This window comes from Meleagris gallopavo, chromosome 4 (genome assembly GCF_905368555.1).
Source record: "Meleagris gallopavo chromosome 4, MGAL_WU_HG_1.1, whole genome shotgun sequence".
Taxonomy (NCBI): Eukaryota; Metazoa; Chordata; class Aves; order Galliformes; family Phasianidae; genus Meleagris; species Meleagris gallopavo.
The window spans coordinates 19,499,011-19,517,519 of record NC_139407.1 but is presented as its reverse complement, the minus strand read 5'-3'; the positions used below and the strand labels follow the sequence as shown (position 1 = coordinate 19,517,519).

The window sequence follows — 18,509 nt, the reverse complement described above, 5'->3', positions numbered from 1 at the left end:
TTTCTGCCTAAACTCACAGTATCACATTAGTATTAATAGGAAATATCTCTATACTCAGAATTCGTTGGGTACAGCAAAGCAGCTCCATTTGGCAGACCATAAGCCTTAGGCAACAAGCAATAGTACAGACGATAGCGCTGCTTGGCTCTCACAGAAGGCTCTCTCTGACAGGATGAGAAAAATAAACCATAGACTCAGATCCTTAGCTATTTTCATTATGAGATATGGTAAAACAACTACACTGTCTGTCCAAGCAACATACACATATTTGAACACAGTACAGAATTTGTTGCAAAAAGGCACTTTAGAGTTCCTTCAGTGGGGAAAGAATTCATACAGAACATACAGATGGTTATGGACAGTAGCATTGGAACAGCTATAAACAATCTTGGTGACACTTCATCTACCATGGTTTGTGTGGTCTGCCCATTAACTCTTTCCACAGAATCATAGAATCACAAGGTTGGAAAAGACCTATAGGATCATCTAGTCCAACCATCTTCTCACTACCACTGCTACCACAAGCTACTAAAGCATATCTTGCAGCTCCTCGTCCAGACGCCTCTTGAACACTTCCAGGGACAGTGACTCCACAATCTCTCTGGGCAGGCCATTCCAGTGCCTGACCACTCTCTGAAAGAAAAGGTTTTTCCTCGTGCCTAACCCAAACCTCCTCTGATACAACTTGCAGCCATTTCCTCGGGTCCTGTTCGTTGCCAGGGAGAAAAGGCCAAACCCCTCTCCCCCCCAACCTCCCTTCAGGAAGTTGTAGAGTGCAATGGGGTCTCCCCTGAGCCTCCTCTTATCCAGACTTCCAATTGTTCCCCAGATTAAAGCTAGATACACAGTATATGCACAGTGAAAGTGGAGATAAATACACACAAGGGAACAATGATACCAACCACCCAGAAATAGTACAAGACTGGTAAAGCTACAGATTTCACTTAAATTACAGTGCTAAGTGCATCATGTGCCAAAGACTATACTGATGGCAAAAAAAAATATTAAAGGAATACTGATGGGGCAAGTTACATAATATCTTTCTTACAGACATTGGTCAAGAACTTGCACATAAATACCAGATCAAAGCAGATTAACCTTCCAAACAAAGCATTTACAGACAGCATTTATCTTGTAGTATGTCAAGTATGGTTGTAGTAACAAAGTTTTACAGCTCATCAGAATTATCAAGTTGCACCTTAGCTTGTCAGTCAGCAACATCTCCACTTGATTAAAGAAACACTTCACTGAGTTGAAATGCAGAAGTATTTATTTTGGTTTCCTTCATTGGTTTTGAAAATTGTTTTGGTTTTATAAAACATAGAAATAGCCAACACTAAGCAAACATTTGAATTCCAATGTAACAAACTACTGCTCTAACAGTTGACTTGGATTTGTGTACCTTAATTGCACACAGGTATGAAATTATGCTACAGAGTAGTGCATTACAATCACACAAATCTTAGTGCAAACCTTGTTGTGCTTGTATCTTACATATATCCATGTTTTCAAAAAACAGTAATGAGTTCTAATGCAAAACCAACTCTGTTAAGGATAGCAAAAGACTTATGTTGTCATAAGGCTTATTTCTGCTGATTTCTGAAACAAAAGGTAAATAGTTCTGTAGTTTATTTGGGAATTTGTTTCTTATCCCTGAACAAATACCCATTCAGTGCCAACACTATTCATTGGCACATCTGAATGCTTCGAATTACTGCAAAGCATCAGGCAGAAAACATTCTACCTGACCTATTTTGCTATTCCATGAAGAATACTCAGTGGCTCATACACAAAGCACAGAAAATGGAGGTTATGTCAGAAGCTGTTCTGCTTAGAGGACCTAGCACTTTTTTAAAAACACATTTTAAATCCACATTCATTCATGGGGAAACAAATGACTAGTACAGGTGGAATACTTACCTGACTGTCAGCATAGCCCAGCCTCTTAGATCATTTTTATTTCTAGATCTCTAGTGTTCTTGCCAGAGTTAGAATCTGCCCACTAACTGGACAGGCACTACTCTGAAATTGTGTTAGTGCAGCAAAGGCTACACTTGCTGAATTAACTGTATCTACACCTCTGGTGCAGAGTCACCAAATGCAAGCTTAGCCTGAACCTGTATTAATCAGTCTCCTTTGTACAGAGTCCTGACTTCTACCTTACAAAAGTAAGCCTCAGAACTGGCTGTAGATATAGAAGGGAAGAAACCCTCGCTTCACCCCAGTTAACATTAGGACCAGTTAAGATGCAATATCAGCTATATAACTGTAAGGTTGTGTGTTGGTGGGTTTTCTCTCCCCTCCCCCCAACAGACTAAGTAATCCTCCTGAGGCAGCAATATACTTAGAGGCATTTTCAAACCTGCCAAATTCTTTTCCAAACTGAGAACTGCAAGATACACTGCAGACAGCAAACATGCTGGCAATAAGAAAATCTTAGCTCCTTGTTTAAGGAGAGTCCCATTTTTGGCCAATGAAGTCTTAAATAACTTATATGTAGTTACCATTTATAGTTAAGGCTCTTTTTGGAAATTGTAGGTCACCATAAAAACAGTATGCAACACAACTTGACAGTAAGGCAGTGTTCCATTTCTTCAATGTTCCTATGGCAAGTACCCATCCCATTTTTGTACAAGTTTATGATTGCACAGTTTCCTTCCCTATATTCGCTGTAGTCAAATTACAGATATGACGACCAACAGCAGACATCAAATATGTGCCACTTTACTCAATCCACTGTTACATTTTGGTATTAGCATAGAGTTCATCTATCTGTGACTGGAAATATTTTCGTAGTTCTGGTCTCTTTGCCTTCAGTGTTGGTGTCAGCAGGCCATTCTCAATAGAAAACATTTCTGTGTGCACGATAATGTCTTTAACCTGCAAAACAAACAGCTAGTAACCAAGCTACATTCTTTGGAATACACAAGACTTTTAATAGAGTCACCATAAAAAAGCCTATTACTTTAAAATATTTCCACACGCAAATTAAAACCAGTTCTTAGTCTGACTATATTGTTAGAGATTGTTTAAAGAATTAGATGCTCAAGTCTAATCAGCATCTTACCTGTTCAAATGACTTCAAACCAGATTCTTTACCAATTCTCACCATGTCTTCTAGGATGTGCTTCTTGACATCCTGTGGATACAAGAATACATTGTACAGCTCAAAAAGTTGATGCAGAATAGCTAGCTGTTTACTTAACTATTTACTCACCTTGTTTTTGCATAACTTTTCATATGAGCCTTCAAATCCTTTTTTCTTGGCCCACTTGCACAAAGTTTCCGGATCAGGTACCACAACAGCTATTAAGAAGGCCTATAAAGAAATTTAAGTGCTTTTTTTTTTTTTTTTTTTTTTTTTTTTTTTTTTTTGCTTCTTACTAGTTTTCTGCCTGGTTTTGGGTGGCAGTTTTAACAATGACACTTTTTTACTTAAAGTTTCCATGTACACTTTTGACAGCTTATATATAGTGCTTAGTAACCAATTAAATTAATCCAGTTCTACTACCTGGTCTGAAACCAGATCCAGCAGATCCAGAAGCATATTCTGTAATGGGTGGAATCCAAAGTGGATTGAGAACTGAAGTGTGCAACACTAAATGGAGACACTAGGACAGGTTGCCCAGAGAAGCTGTGGATGCCCAAACATTAGAAGTGTTCAAAGTGAAGTTGGATGGGGCTTTGGGCAGTCTGGTCTAGTGAAAGATGTCCCTTACCATGGCAAAGGGAAGGGTGGCCTATATCATCTTGAAAGGTTCCTTCCAACTCAAACCATTCTATGATCCTACGGGAAGTGTAAAGACTAACCTCAAAGCAAGGGGTAGGGAGGAAGGAGGAAAGGAAAACCCTTTTCTACCATCTCCCCCTTGCATTTATTTTTTTTTTAATTACCAGAAGAATGCCTACCTGCAAACTCTCTCCATGGACAAACACTTGAGCAAGTGCTTCACTTCTCAGATACACATTTTCTATCTTCTCTGGTGCTATGTACTCTCCCTGGGCTAGTTTAAATATGTGTTTTTTCCGGTCAATGATCTTCAATGTACCATTCTGTTGACAAAAATAATTTCAACTCAAAACAGGCACTTCAAGTGATAACAAGTCCACACAATGCATCACAACAGATCACATAATGCCCCAGAATTCAAGTATATGAACAAGAATTTGCCTCTACTTATTTTTACTTCAGAAATAAGTGCCTTTTATTAAGCTTTCAAGAAAGGACCAGAAACAATACTGCTGAGGTTTTATCTTAACATGACCTTAAATGCTGTGCACAATTCAAGACAGTTTATTGATGGAAGCTATTATCAGACACCACAGGAGAATACTGGTAGACCCAGAGCACTGTCAAACTAAGGTTAAAACAAGCTCTGCACCCATGTAACCTGAACTAGAAACAGTCTCAGGTTCACAATATATTTTTATTATTATATTTAGCCCCAGATGTACAGATTTGTTTCAAACATAATAATTCTCCTCATAAGGAGAAGTATTTGTTTTTTTAATTCATTGTATTAATAATATATATATTTTTAATTGTTAAGTTACTGCTAATAGCCACAGAAATACCTTACAGCTATATACATTAACTTACTGGTAGCCATTTCCCAATATCTCCTGTATGAAGCCAGCCATCTTTGTCCAGAGCTTCTGCTGTTTTTTCAGGATCTTTCAAATAGCCAAGGAAAACATTTGGCCCTTTTACACACACCTGAAAGACAGCCATTTGTTGACATATGTTACTATGAAGAAAAATAATCATTTTTTGTAAGGAATACTTTCTGACAGTTCTCAGAAATCATCACTACAGTAATGAAGTATTAATTGAACTGTTTTTTTTTTTATTGTAGGGGCTTTTTTTTTTTGGTGCAGGGGCAGGCACAGATTGAGACATTTTCCATTGGTATGAAGTATAATAAATACTTTTGCAAGTAGAAAGCTTTAGAAGTAATCCTAGGGTATAACTGGGTGTAGGGAATTTTGATGATTAAAACATGCCTATGAAGTTATGAAAAGTGCCAACATTATAATATTATGTTATTATTAATAGTTGTCAGGACTGTAGAATAACCCTGGAATAGTTAGAGAATCCAGTTCTAAATCAAGGCCAAATTAGTAATAAATATTAATAGTGACAGACAAATGCTAGGTCAACTACTACTCTACAGAATTAGTACAATTGTAAAATAGGCAAGGAACTGACTAATGCCCGTTAATTCACAGATTAGAGGAAGTTACTAATATAGTTCAGAAACTAATTAAAAAACTCATCCCAAACATTTTTAGTGCTTATCCTGGCATAAAATAGGTGTACTGGCAAACTGAACTACTGCACAAGTGAACAGAAGATGTCAACAGTTTGAGGAAGGTCAGAGCATTAGTGGGGGCCCTGAGAACCTTGCAGGGACAGTACCAAATTCACGACCAAACCAAGGTCATGTTTTAAAAACTAAGTCACTTCTGCTATAAAACAGAGATTACCTGGAAAGATATGTAGAGTTCTCGTCTACACATCCTAAAGAAGTGGAAAGCTGCTTTATCAAACTTCATGACTCCTTCAATCATTATCTGGCAGTTGGTGATAGCTTCTCCCAGTAGGGACAGCAAATCATTTATCTATATATCCTTCTAACTGGTACTAAGACCTCATCTGTATATAAACATACAGAATTCTACTTAGAAGTTTTTCTTGAATGTGGATAACTGACTAAAGTGAAGAGAAAGGCTGACAGGGTAAGGACATTGAGATCTTATTCTCAGAAAGGAGGACTAGAAGTGCTGAATCCAGCTGATTGATAGTAGCTGGAGAGCAAATTAGGAAGATCTGTTTTAGGCAAAGGAAATTTACAGCTATGAATTTCCATACTGTGCAACAAACTATACCACTTCTGCTAAATCCAAAGAAGTTTGCACTGAAGAAATTTGAATCTAAAGAATAAGATGATACTTAATTTTAGGAGACCTCCATATTTGAGTCCAAACTCACTCCTAATTCAGCAAAATTTAATAGTGAGTAGAAGAAAAACATTAAATTTATACTTTTTTTTACTATGAAAACACATGATTGTTAGAGAAACTGATATACTTTTAAAGCATATTTAATATGATAAAACTGATATACTTTTTAAGCTAGCAATTAGGTCATACACACAACTGGAAAGAATCTTAATGCTGTTCTCCACTTGCCAAAAGATACCCTTCTACCAACAAAAAGATAACCCTTGAGCATTTCTGGGAATTAAGATCTAATGATTCATCTCTACTCAAGCAAATAATGCACAATCCTTTTGTTTGTCTTGGTTATTTGTGACTGCAAATCAGTTATTTGCTCAGGCAATTTTCCCTTTTCTTTTCCAAGAAATCTTGACATTCTGAAGTTACTCACCTCACCCTCTCCTTTGGCAGCCAAGTAATTCATCTCTTGTACATCAACAAGCTTTATGATATTACATGCCATCGGTGCTCCAACGTGACCTATTTAACAGGAATTCTTTAAAAGCCTGAATGGATTTTTAGTCAGATTCTACAAGTTATAAGCTGTCTATATACTAAAGTAATAAAAGAAGAAACAATTTCTGGTAACACATTAAACTATTACTGTACTGGTGTTGGTGTAATTTGTTGGGTTTAAAACATTAAATTCTCAGATACTCCCAGAACATTATAAACTGAACTGTGTAGCCAGGCTCACTATGTTTATAGTATAACCAGACTGTGGACATTTTAAATTAGCAAAACTATTATAGTAAGTTTTAATTATCAGGACTATAATGGATTGTGAGCTAGAAGTAAAACATAACAAATAGAGATTGTTCCAACACTAGAAAGCATCATTCTAATTTCCAGTGTTTATGAACAGATTTCTATTCTACAAGACTAGAAATTAATACTACAATCTCTTCTCTCCTACATCTATTTCAACTCAAAAGTGCAAAGTCTTTATAAAGTTAAAAGAATTACTGAACATTCCTAACTATTTAAGAGTAATAACTCCATAAGAGCCTTTCAGCATTTTCTTACATTACTTGGAAGCTAGTCTTGCTCTTCACAACAGGTGTATCATAGATAAAAATCATGTAGTTTGGCTTCTATAGCAATCAGAACTTTAACAGGCAGGTAGACCATTAGACACTGTACCTGCTGTCCAGTCACCAGGCATTGACAGTGAGCATCCAGCTGTGCATTCAGTCTGTCCATATCCTTCATAGAACTAGGAAGGAAAACCAACACTTACTCATAATTCTTACTTTCCACTATAGTTTCTTCGTTAAAATAAGTATTTTGCTTTCTTCCTAAACCAGATTAAATTTGAGTTTAGAATATACTGAGGATTATGCTAAAGAATACTGCCATATTAAGAAGTTTTATTTTCAATACACACTTAAGTAATAATAGTCCACCCTCAGTTCCAGTACTTACTCAGTATTTCACAGTATTTCACATGCCATGTGTGACACCTGCATAGATCAGAACTGAAAGTGACAGAGTGCAACAGGAAGAGACTAAGAATAAAGGCACTAGAAATGACTTCATATTATTTAAGGACAAGTTTGCTCAAGAAAGCCAGAAATAAGATCCCTATATCTCATCACAGCTCTGTTGTTACTGTATACAAGATATAAGTCCTTTTCTGTGCACAACATTGCTATACTAGCACACTACTGAAGAAATCCAGCTCACAGAAGCCTCAATTTTTAGTATTTCAATGTTTTCTACCCCTGAAATTTATTTCACATTTATTCCATCCTGTGCCATTGTTAGACTTAACCTCTTCAGATTTAACTTCAGAAGAGCACATACTTGGAAGAGGCTTTGAAGAGAAATGCAATTGAGCAATCTAATTCTACCCAGTCTCATCTTTAAAGCAACAATACTACATGATGTTGAAAAGATCCTCTACAATAGAATCATAGAATGGCTTAGGTTGGAACGGACCATGAAGATAATCTAGATTTAACTTCCCTGCCATGTACAGAGATGGTCCTGTTGTGAATACTTCTGTAAGGATAGCAAGACCCAGAAACTTAATCCAAGAACATTCATTACTGATTACAGCATCCCATGAATCTTTTTCTCCCCTTTAGTTTAGATGTTAATATTTCAGTTATCATAAAACTTTGAGATGAATACAGAAGTCTCAGAGATATGAGAATCTCTAGAAGACAGCACGTACTTTTACAGCTTCCAAGAATGCTAGAAAGCTACCTATAATCAGATCACTAGAAGCGCTCTTATATTAAGACTTTAATCAGGTACTTAAAAGCATTATGGTTTTCGATTAAGGCTAGGAAACTCACCTGACAGCCAAGAGCTGTTCTCAGGAAGGTCAGTACACTTGCAGATACAGGTGCTGCTCCTGTGACCATTAGCCGTACTTTTCCTCCCAAACTTGCCTACAACAGATACAAGATACTGCAGACACCAAAAGCATTTTAGAGATATTTCTAGAGGCTTTTTACATTGCACCCCCAGCTGCTAACCACCTACAAGTGCCACCCACAAATGTTATGGTCTAAAATTTAGAAATGCTTCAGTTTCTTTAATGGCTTCTCAAATACATAACATCTACAAAGGCTATGCTATGGTGTCACTGTATTGCAGACTCAGCCAGAAGCTGATAAGAATTATGGCTCTGCAGTGAGGGTTTTTACTTTTAGCCTGCCTTCGATTAGTTTCTCATATATTCTAAATGCTATAAAAGCAGCCACAGGGGGGTGTTGTACAACCAGAGTTTGGGCCATTGCAAGAGAGCACCAGATACAGTACCAGGCATACTTAATAGTGACCTACAGTGAGAAAACAGTAGGGGCTACATATAGTACTAACATTCAGCATTTCTCCTTCAAAGGAGGGTGTTCACTCTTAAAGAAGGAAGCACCAGACTCTTAGAGTAACTCCCCTAAATGCAGTTATCTGATACAATAAGAGCAAGAAGAATGGAACAAGAGTTCAATTTTACTCTGAGAAGCCAGATAGTCTTTAATGAGTGAGGGAAAGCCATATCACATCACAATGTAACCATCCATATCAAATTCAGCAACTGCAAAGTGATACCTATAAACTACAAAGTAGATGAGGTAAACGATGATGCTTCAGACTCCAGTATTGAGCACATCACACTGCTGTTCTGTATGAAAGCAGGCACATTTGGAGTTTTTTTTCCAAGATAAAAATGAATACATAGATGCAACAGTAAAAAAAGGTTCAATATCCATAATATAGGGATCTAGACTTCCAAGTATACCTGTATTTTTCGGAAGATAACTTTATCCCAGAAACTGTTGTTTCTAATTATACCACTTCTGAGTTCTGCTTCTTTTCTCTTGGAAGCAAAATCCAGCATCCACTTCTTCAATGATGTATCTGCCTGTCCAAAAATCTATTTAAAAGATTATACAGCATTAGAGTGCAATAGTCTTGAGACTTCTTTTCTCCTTATAGTAGCATGTATAAGGACTCAGTAAAAAAAAAAAAACAAGCAATTAGACAACTTATTAGTAAGGGTAGTAATTTTGATATTTGTGACTTGGCCTTTTTACCTTTTGTGTTCATTTAAATTGGCACTGAATTCTCTTCCCAGTCAACTGCACACAACATTCTCATGAATAAGTTAATCCATTGAAAACATATTTTAATATACCAGCAAGCAAAACCATCAGTTTTTATTCTAGCTTGGTTGAAATGCCAGTTTAGAACATAACAGGGATTATGCTTAAGTACATACACACCTCAATAAAACCTGGAGTTTTCTAAGAGGCAAATCTCTTCAGAAATCCTAATAGCAATTTATCTTGCATATATAAGTTCCCTTTTTAGATCTTTTTAAAGACTGATTGTTTCCAGAAAGCTAAAGAGCAGAGTTAACACCAGACCAATATTAGCATATTCAGTTAAAGACAGACCCAGCAGCCCTTCAGAATTAGGGGCTTCCCACCTTAATTTTCCACTTTAACTTTATACGCCAGGCTATTATAGGGCTGTGAGAGGTCAAAAATGTGCCAAAGAAGGGAGTATGAAACTATCATAGCACCAGGGACAACAAGAGAACATAGGGAAAGGAGAAGGGAGACCCAAGCCTTATCCCTGTTTCTAGAATTCCAATAGAGAATACTGGAGCAGAATGAGGGGCAGAGTTCTAAACACTACCTGCAAGTGGTCTTGGGATTTCCTACCCTTCCAAAGGGATCAGAGTTGTGCTATTTGTTCTTAGGGTAAACAGAGGTGCTGCATTACTTGCTGTTCTTCTAGTCTCATGAAAAAGACAGCTGACAGGTCTGCCATTTATTTGGCAGCCACAGACTACTTGTATACTTCAGCTCCTCTGCCCATACCCTGAGATATCAACTATCTGTATATAGAAAGGATCATTTAAAATCTTCCATATAAAGGGCCAAGAAAGACCCTACTTCTGAATTCCCATTGCAGAAGATGGGAAGACTGAGAAGGCAAGTAGCAAGCATAGGAGAGAATGGGTTTCTTGACACACCATCTCTCCAGCATTTCAGACTGGCTGGTTTGTAGTTCCTCACTAGAAATTGCTGGCTGCTATGTAGGAAACTTGTACGTGTCCATGCAAACATAGCAGACACCTGACCTTGATTTGCAAGTCCCCTTCCATGAGTCAGCTACTAGAAATGCAGCATGCAGATGCTAAGCCTCAAGTTCACAGTGTAGACTGGACTTCAGCTTGCTCAAAGCAAAACAGTGAGCCCTTAGTAAAGCTAGAGAGAACCAAGTCTCCTAGTCATACTGTTCTATGCCAGTGCTGGCTGCCTGAAAATGCTTTAATACATTCAGCACTACTCCCTGTACTTTCTGCCCTTTTAGAAAAACACAGTAGTTCAGTGGCATCCCAGAACACAACAATTACTTCTGCTATGTCAGCACAGACTTCAGAAAGCCCCTCAAAACCCTGAACAGCTCTAGACTCAGCTTTAAACTTACCTTGTCAAACATTCTGTTCAACAGTCGTGGTACTACTGGAAATACAGTTGGCTGTAGTGTTTTTAGGTCATCCATAAGTAGTCTGATATCCCCTTGAAAGAATCCTATCCGAGCTCCATGGCACAAAACTACACACTGTTAGAGAAAAGTAAGATGCCTGAAAATGTACAATACGTATGATGCATCCTAACTATACATGTAGTACTTTTTCTTTTAAATTGGGAGTGGACTGTGCAGAATCCAATGATGTGGACAAGTCTTGCAGCATTCTCTGACTATTAAATGAGACTGGAAAGATAAATGGCAAGACATCTGTTGCACATGGACCAAAGACTTGGAGATAGAAACAAATACTGCACAAGAGCCCCTAACCCAAAAAGAAGTTGGCCAAATAAGTTAGTGCCAGGAACTCGGAGGTAGCAGAAGATTCAAAGCATTATCTAACAAGCTTATTCAAAAAATATACTAGAAATTTTTGCCTTTATTTGTACTAGAAAATCCTGCATTAAAGTCAGATTCCTGCAGTGTGCTGCTTGCATAGTATTCTCTTGCACTCTAGTTTTCCTTTGTTTCACAACAAGGATGTGAACAGGGTTTGTTATTAGGTGATCAAGATTACATTTGTTGAAAAATGTAAGCAGAGCCACTTCTTATTTCTGCATCATTTTAGACTTGCATCCATGGAGGCAGACTTAATCCTGCAGTGTTCTATGCTGTCTGATAGTCTAGAAGCTCCACCCACTACACCTACGTAGTGAAATGGTAAGGTGAAATGGTAAGTCACATTCTCAGACAGTGACTGAGCACCTGGTGGAAGGCAGGGCCAACCCAGGGGAGCTCAAGTGCATGCAAGGTACCTGAGTGAGTGGAAGGGGTAGAGCCAGGATCCACCCCTTCCCAGACCTCATTTAAGGGCTGGCAGTAGAGGCGAGGCTATCTTGCTGGAAATCCATGCCTGCCTGAAGCCTTCTAAAGGTAAGCAGCTTTTTTCTTTTGTTTCTGCATCCACAGCTGCTGCACTTGGGCTTATCCTCACTTGCTGCAGCCTGGGACTCTGCTACTCCGCCATCATTGCTGATTTTTCCATAACTTTGATTAGGTTACATCCATTCCCAGTCTTCACAAAAACATACATATATAGGTCAAAGCCTTTCACTACAAAGCCCAGGGCTCCTATGTGAAATTGTGGAAAGATTTCTATTCCTATTCATCTTCTCACATTTGCATGGAGGACATTTATTTCCCAGTTTATGAAAGGGAATAATCAGCTTCAACTGCGTGTTTGCTATTTCATCTAAGGGAGCTAGGTTAATTGAACTTGAAGTAGAACCATTACTGTTTATGATTAAACATGTGTGCCTCTATTACACACAACATATTTGAGGAACCTTATTCCAGTTGCATATTGCTTAGTAACAATCTTTCAACCTATGACTAAAATTGCTAGCATTGAGACAGCCTTGAACCCCCTCTGCCCCAGAAGTGAAACTCCAGGTTTTGCCTTACAGGCAAGAAAAACTATTCAAGAAAACTTTGGCTTTCAGTGCCATTTAGTGACAAATACTATTTTCATTTCCCAGAAGAAAACTCAACTGAAACGAAATGCCTCTCTTCTCATTCAAGTTTATTGGAAGCAGTAGTAAGCTTAGACAAAACTAATTTTAAAGTCGGTTAAGACAGTAGACCACCACATTATACAATTAATATTTATATACCTTTTGCAGATCAAATTCTAGTGCTGCATTGATTATATTAGAAGGAATTTCTAGGCAGTAAGCATATGGAGGGCTCGTCTCCTGTTCTAGTAAACCAGTTTCTCTCTAACACTAGCTCTAAAATTAATTTTTGAGATGTTTTCCAAACTTTACCTCAAGTTTTCACATGTGTAAAATGCAAAAACAAGTGCTGTTTATCACAGATCTCTGTAAGAAAACATAAGCTTCTTGATAGTTCTGTGAAACAAACATGCCTACCTCCACAATTCTCTCGAACATATGAGCCAAGGGCAGGAATGATATCAGAACATCTTCAGGGGTAGGTATGAATGTTTTCTGAAAGCGAAAGTGTTTAGCAAAATAGAATTATTTTTGTTAAGCTAAACAATGAAACCAGGCACTTGAACTCTAGAGCACAGCCCTCACTACAGTTTTGTTTAAAATAGAGCTTCACTGTCCCTCATTCATTAAAGAGGCTATATGTACTAGAAGTCATTGCTGTAATTGTTACATCTAGATACAATAACTGCTCAGATTTTCACAGTATACATATGATTATGAACAGAAACAAGTTCTAAGAGAAGCTACATAAAGTTCCATTATACACACTAGAGAGGATGGTATGAAGATTAAAGTGGTTTGTCCTTGGGTATAAAAAAGAAAATATGTTCACTGTAGGTCACAAAGTTCATTTGTCCAGTTTATAAGCCATAAGGCTAATACCAGAAGTACCTCACATGATCTAAACATGAGAGCAGTTGCTTAATTTAGAATTAATTATATATGCAGTGTACGCAAAGTAGATACGCCACAACTTCTGCATGAGAAATCTGCTTTTCCCCCCATGTTCCTGGCCTACAACATCCAAAGTAAAGAAGAACTTTGCCACTGGGGGGGGTCTAAATACAGTCCTCTGCCCATAGTTTCCCCATGAAGAAAACAGCATGTAACAACATGCCAGCAACCACATCTGAAGACACCAGCCCACTTCTAACTAAAGAAAATGGGCTCTGGCAGCAGTGCTATTACACTATTCTAGACTTTTTCCCATACTGATGAACATCCAAGAGGAACAGTCCAAGAGCTACCCTTTGGCCCAACTTCTGCTACATCTACACAACTAGAAGCAGATTGTGAGTTCTCCAGCTGCGCTGGACCAATAGTTACTAACACAGTATCAGCTCAGTGTGGCTGGGGAAGGGATGAACGTTCCCCAGAAGAACTAGCAGACCTGCATTAATTCAAGAGCAATACTCAGTTGCTGTTTCTGGTCCACAAGAAGTTATTACATGCATAAGAAACTAAGGAGGAGCTTACTGAAGAAAAAACTAAGATCCATGCAACTAAAACTATTCAAGCCTTATAGATTTATTAATTTCTGCATGGGGAATTAAAAAAAAAAATTTAGGTTTAACATGAATTACATTACACAGCTTCTCACATACCCTATGAAGTAAAAGAAAGAAGTCTTAGGTAAACATTGACTTCTGAACCAGCATGGACTAAGTGCTGACAAGTTACATTTTCAATTCAATCTTACTACATGTTATGACTGAAGTTATTGAAATTTTAGTGTTGCTCCCCTCCATGCAAGTAAGCCCACAATGTTAACTTTGCAGTTTACCTCTGTAGTTTTCAGAAAAGCTGAAGAATTGCTGACTATGTTTTTATGAGTGATCATAGCTCCCTTGGGGTTTCCTAAAGAAGAAGCACATCAGTATGCAACAGTGAATTTCTCAGATCCTTTAAGTTACCAAGCAGAGGTAAAATTAAGTTAATAGCATTTCAATCAGTTCCATCCTGGGCATTAAAGAAAAGACAGAACTAACGTGTTTAAGAGAACTATTACCAACTGATGTATTAAGTTCATATGTAAGTACTCAATAAAGAGAACAAATCCTCCAGAAACAGATAAGTTTCTTAGATCAGCTTTTCAAAATTTCTGTGGAGACGCAGCTATTAAGACCTCAGACAATTCTGCTCTTAATCTGCTTTAGAAGTGTAACTAACACCATCGTATTCTTCCTTTTCACTCCCTACCAGCGTTGGATATTGTCATATGCTTCACATTTGTGAGTTATCTAAACAGCTGGCTTTCCATTTCAGTTTTTCGCTGGGGGGAGCACGGTGCATATAAGCTACAGAATTCCTGCTACTATAAAAACACAATTAAGTTAGAGTCAGAGCCTAACAGTAATACAGCTTCAATACCTACTTCCAAACCCAGAAGTGTTAGACTCCTGTCTGACAATATTGCAACTCCGTATTGATCATCAGGAAAAACTGAAGGAAGACTTATAATAAAATATCCCCAGCTGCTACTTGCCAAAAAATAAAAGGTTGCAGCAGCAAAGTCTTGGAAAACAAACTAGGAGGGCTTCCTGAGTTAATCAATCATGCAGAGTGTAATTAGGTATACCTGTTGTTCCACTGGTGAAACAGATGACTGCTAGATCTTCTGGCTTTGGAGGCTGTAAGAATTAAGAAAGTATTACTATGGTTAAGATTGCTGGAAAAAAGGAGACTTGCATAAAACTCTAAAATATGTGTTGAAATAGAGTTACTTTTGAGCTACAGGAGACAGCATTATACGGACTAAACTAGCAAATCACCCTAACTTCAGATTCAGTTGTTTAAATTAATTGCATACTTACCATAGGTTTTTGTCTGTGTGCTTTTCCCAGTTCCTACAGTAAGGAAAGAAGGGAGACACAGGAGTCATGAGCTTTAAATTTACAGGACCAAACTGGTAACTTACATTACTAAATATCATAAAATTCTATCATTAGACTGCCTCTTAAGGCTTTTTTTTTTTTTTTTAAACTTACAGAAGCAGAACAAAGGCTGTAAAGGATATAGGAGAGTTAGTGTTCTACAAATACAACAATAACTAGAATTCATAGAATTCACCCTACCCCCTTCTAGCTAGTAAGCCAGCAGCCATTCATGAGAGAGGCTCAAGGCCAAGCAGTGTAATGACAAAATCCAACATCTCATGCAGAAGATTTGTGCCACTGAACAAGTGAAGCAGTATTCATCTCAGTAAGCACCTTGCAGGTTACATCACTGCTTGCGACAAGTAAGACTGAGGTTTCCCCAGGAAGGGGAATTGATGATTTACAGTCCTTTTACACTGATATTTAAGGGCTTAAGTAAATTTCAAATAGACCTCTTGTTAAATATAGTTTTGCCCTCAGAGTGCAAATGCATTAACTTGGTGACTGCCTTTACATTCTAAATCCCCAAGAGTATTATTATGCATTCCTTTATTAGCCCTAGCCTTCCTTGTGCATGGGTAGTTTTTAGATCTCCAGATTACCCACATGCATCAAAGTTTAAGGAAAAAAGAGGATTTGGAAAGAGTTGAACTGTAAGCTTGCCTTTTTGAAACAGTGCCATTATAGAAAAAAAAAACTGCCACTATGACAACATAGCTGTCTACTCAAAACAGCATCTGCATTTCAAGCACCACCAGCAGCTCAATACTTCCCTACAGTCTGACTGAGACCCATTATTTACTTTTGATACACAGCTGAAATCTCTACACATTTTTATACCTATTACTACATTAACCCCAACCTGTTTTCTTATAACAGCATGGTAAAGATCTTAGCATGTTAGTTGAAAGTAGTTACCTAAGCATCTAGATTAAGTATTTACCACTAGGTTTTTTCTGTAGCTAGATGATTCAGTGGGAAGTATCCTCCTATACTAAAACTAGAGCTCAACTCAAGGGAGAAAATTGATTTTAGTATACCAACCTATTAATGCAGTTCCCCCCCATATAATACAACCCTTTTCCCAGTGAACCATGGTATTTTAAGTCACTTACTCTGCATCACATCTTTCAGCCTGCCTTGCTGAGGTTAGTTAGTTAAGACACTGTACAAGTACAAGATGACACGCTGGCAGTTATGCATCATTATCAGAAGGTGGCTCTATTAGCAGTTAAGACTGTCATAAGAACAAGTTCAGACAAATTGTGGTTCCCCTCCCTTTAAAACAACAAAAAACACTCCAGAATTCCTGACACTCTTGCAGAAGCAAAGTACAATTATTTGGAGATACTCAGGTCCCAGTGAGCTAAGTCTTCACTAGCACTCTAGTTGTAATCAGGCTAAACCCTGTTTCACAATTTCACAGTATGATGAATTTCATACAATTTGCAGCTGAGACTTTAAAATAATGACATTACAGAACAGAATTGCACAAGAGATCCAGGCTTAATAAATAGCAAGAACAAACAAAAACTAAGACTTGAACATTAAGCAGCTAAGGAAGACAGCTTCCACTTCTAAAACCTCAGTGTCACACCCCCCTTACATTACTATAACCACACCCCAGAATATAATACTACCATTCTCCTGCTTGAGGAAACATCTACATTCTCCGTACAGGAGAAGATGCCTTTTTTCCCCCATTACATTATGAAAGCCTACACAAACCCTTTGAAATTAGTACTACTAGAGTATTAATCATAGCATAAGTTAAGTCTTAATCACAGAATCACACAGAATTGCAGAGGTTGGAAGAGACCTGTAGAGACCATCAAGTTCCGCCACCCATGCATGCAAGGCTTTATGTTCAGATCTGATGTTACACATGGACAGGCTCTTCCATCATCTTACATATATGTTTTGACACTGAGTACTGTGAAATAACACTAGTAGGTTACTTTCCTACTATGTATAACTGTCTCTTGCATTTAAGTATCTTGAAATTAATTCTATGTACTCTGCTCAGTCCTGAGATCTGTTTAGCAGACACTCATTCTTGCACAAGTAAATGGAAGACTGAAGCAGTAGATTGAGCACACTTACCTCTATTTCCCTCATGCTGAAGACTTCCACTCCACACTTCTTGCCACGTTCCACAAGATCTGTGCCAAAAAGCTCCATGATCACAATGGTGCTGAGGATGGGAGTTTCCCCCTTTTCTACAGCAGTTAGAAGAAGTTTAGCCTTTTCAGGTGTGTCGCAGAAAACCAGCGATAAGTCAGCTGATGAAGGAGAAGAACATTATCAGCATGACAAGTTCAAACTAGATCCATACTACAAAAGTCAGTAATGGAAGACCTCTGAAGGCAATTACAGATTTGTTCCGAGTCAGCTCCATCATACATTGATTTGCTGAGCTATTAGAAATGCCTTACCTTTGTTCACAATGTAAGTAATCGCTTCGGTTCCCAGCGTATCATAGAGTGGCACCACCACCATGGAGTACGTATAGCAACTCTGTTCAATGATAACCCACTGCAAAAAAAAAAAAAAAAAGAGATGTAAGTCACTTTGTTTACCTAAACTTTTAAGAAAGACACAGTGGCATTACGATGTTATGCTATTAGGACAAAGTCCATTTGGACAAGCTCTCACTAAAAAAAACTGAACTGTCTTTAAGAGCAATTTTAAGTAGTCTTAACAGAACAATTAACACATTATTTAACCTTTTAATTTACCTATTAGCAGTAGGAAAGTGATTAGGAATACTATACTGTTTCCTGTCTTCAGGTTATCAAGGAAGCCACTGAAGCCTTCAAAACTTAATATTATCATTTGTGAATCAATAAGGACTTCTGAAGTTCCTACACACATAGTATGTTCTCACCTGTACATTACCTGCATCTCATTTGATGACCAGACATGCTATATATTACAGATAATGGGATATCTGATAAAATTAGTACAATTCTAGCTAACTTACTGGTATGTCTTATATCTGCATTAAAGATTAAGCAGGCACATTCTACACCAGCCATAATGGGGTCAATTGAACACTTTTTTCCTTAGACAGCATCTATCTGCCCCATCCCTAGATATGTTCAAGGCTTTCAGCCTTGATCTGATG

The 18,509-nt window shown here is 37.8% G+C and overlaps 1 protein-coding gene across 5 annotated transcripts in view; it reads right to left on the bottom strand.

Annotated features, from left to right (window-relative positions):
* Positions 1 to 1,252: 1,252 nt before the first annotated feature.
* The window catches only part of ACSL1 (acyl-CoA synthetase long chain family member 1), a 37,715-nt gene continuing 20,458 nt past the window's right edge, over positions 1,253 to 18,509 (bottom strand). For 4 of the 5 annotated variants that reach the window (XM_085222407.1, XM_085222406.1, XM_085222408.1 and 1 more), the window contains 16 exons: positions 17,818 to 17,917; positions 17,486 to 17,664; positions 15,320 to 15,352; positions 15,085 to 15,136; positions 14,290 to 14,363; positions 12,924 to 13,001; positions 10,951 to 11,085; positions 9,251 to 9,385; positions 8,304 to 8,399; positions 7,144 to 7,216; positions 6,392 to 6,480; positions 4,601 to 4,717; positions 3,910 to 4,053; positions 3,218 to 3,319; positions 3,068 to 3,139; positions 1,253 to 2,880 (listed from right to left, as the gene is read on the bottom strand). In XM_085222407.1, coding sequence (XP_085078533.1) covers positions 2,740 to 2,880; positions 3,068 to 3,139; positions 3,218 to 3,319; positions 3,910 to 4,053; positions 4,601 to 4,717; positions 6,392 to 6,480; positions 7,144 to 7,216; positions 8,304 to 8,399; positions 9,251 to 9,385; positions 10,951 to 11,085; positions 12,924 to 13,001; positions 14,290 to 14,363; positions 15,085 to 15,136; positions 15,320 to 15,352; positions 17,486 to 17,664; positions 17,818 to 17,917 — 1,620 coding nt within the window. In that variant the 3' untranslated portion in view covers positions 1,253 to 2,739. The remainder of the gene's footprint in view (positions 2,881 to 3,067; positions 3,140 to 3,217; positions 3,320 to 3,909; positions 4,054 to 4,600; positions 4,718 to 6,391; positions 6,481 to 7,143; positions 7,217 to 8,303; positions 8,400 to 9,250; positions 9,386 to 10,950; positions 11,086 to 12,923; positions 13,002 to 14,289; positions 14,364 to 15,084; positions 15,137 to 15,319; positions 15,353 to 17,485; positions 17,665 to 17,817; positions 17,918 to 18,509) is intronic. The other variant, XM_085222410.1, reaches the window with a different exon arrangement.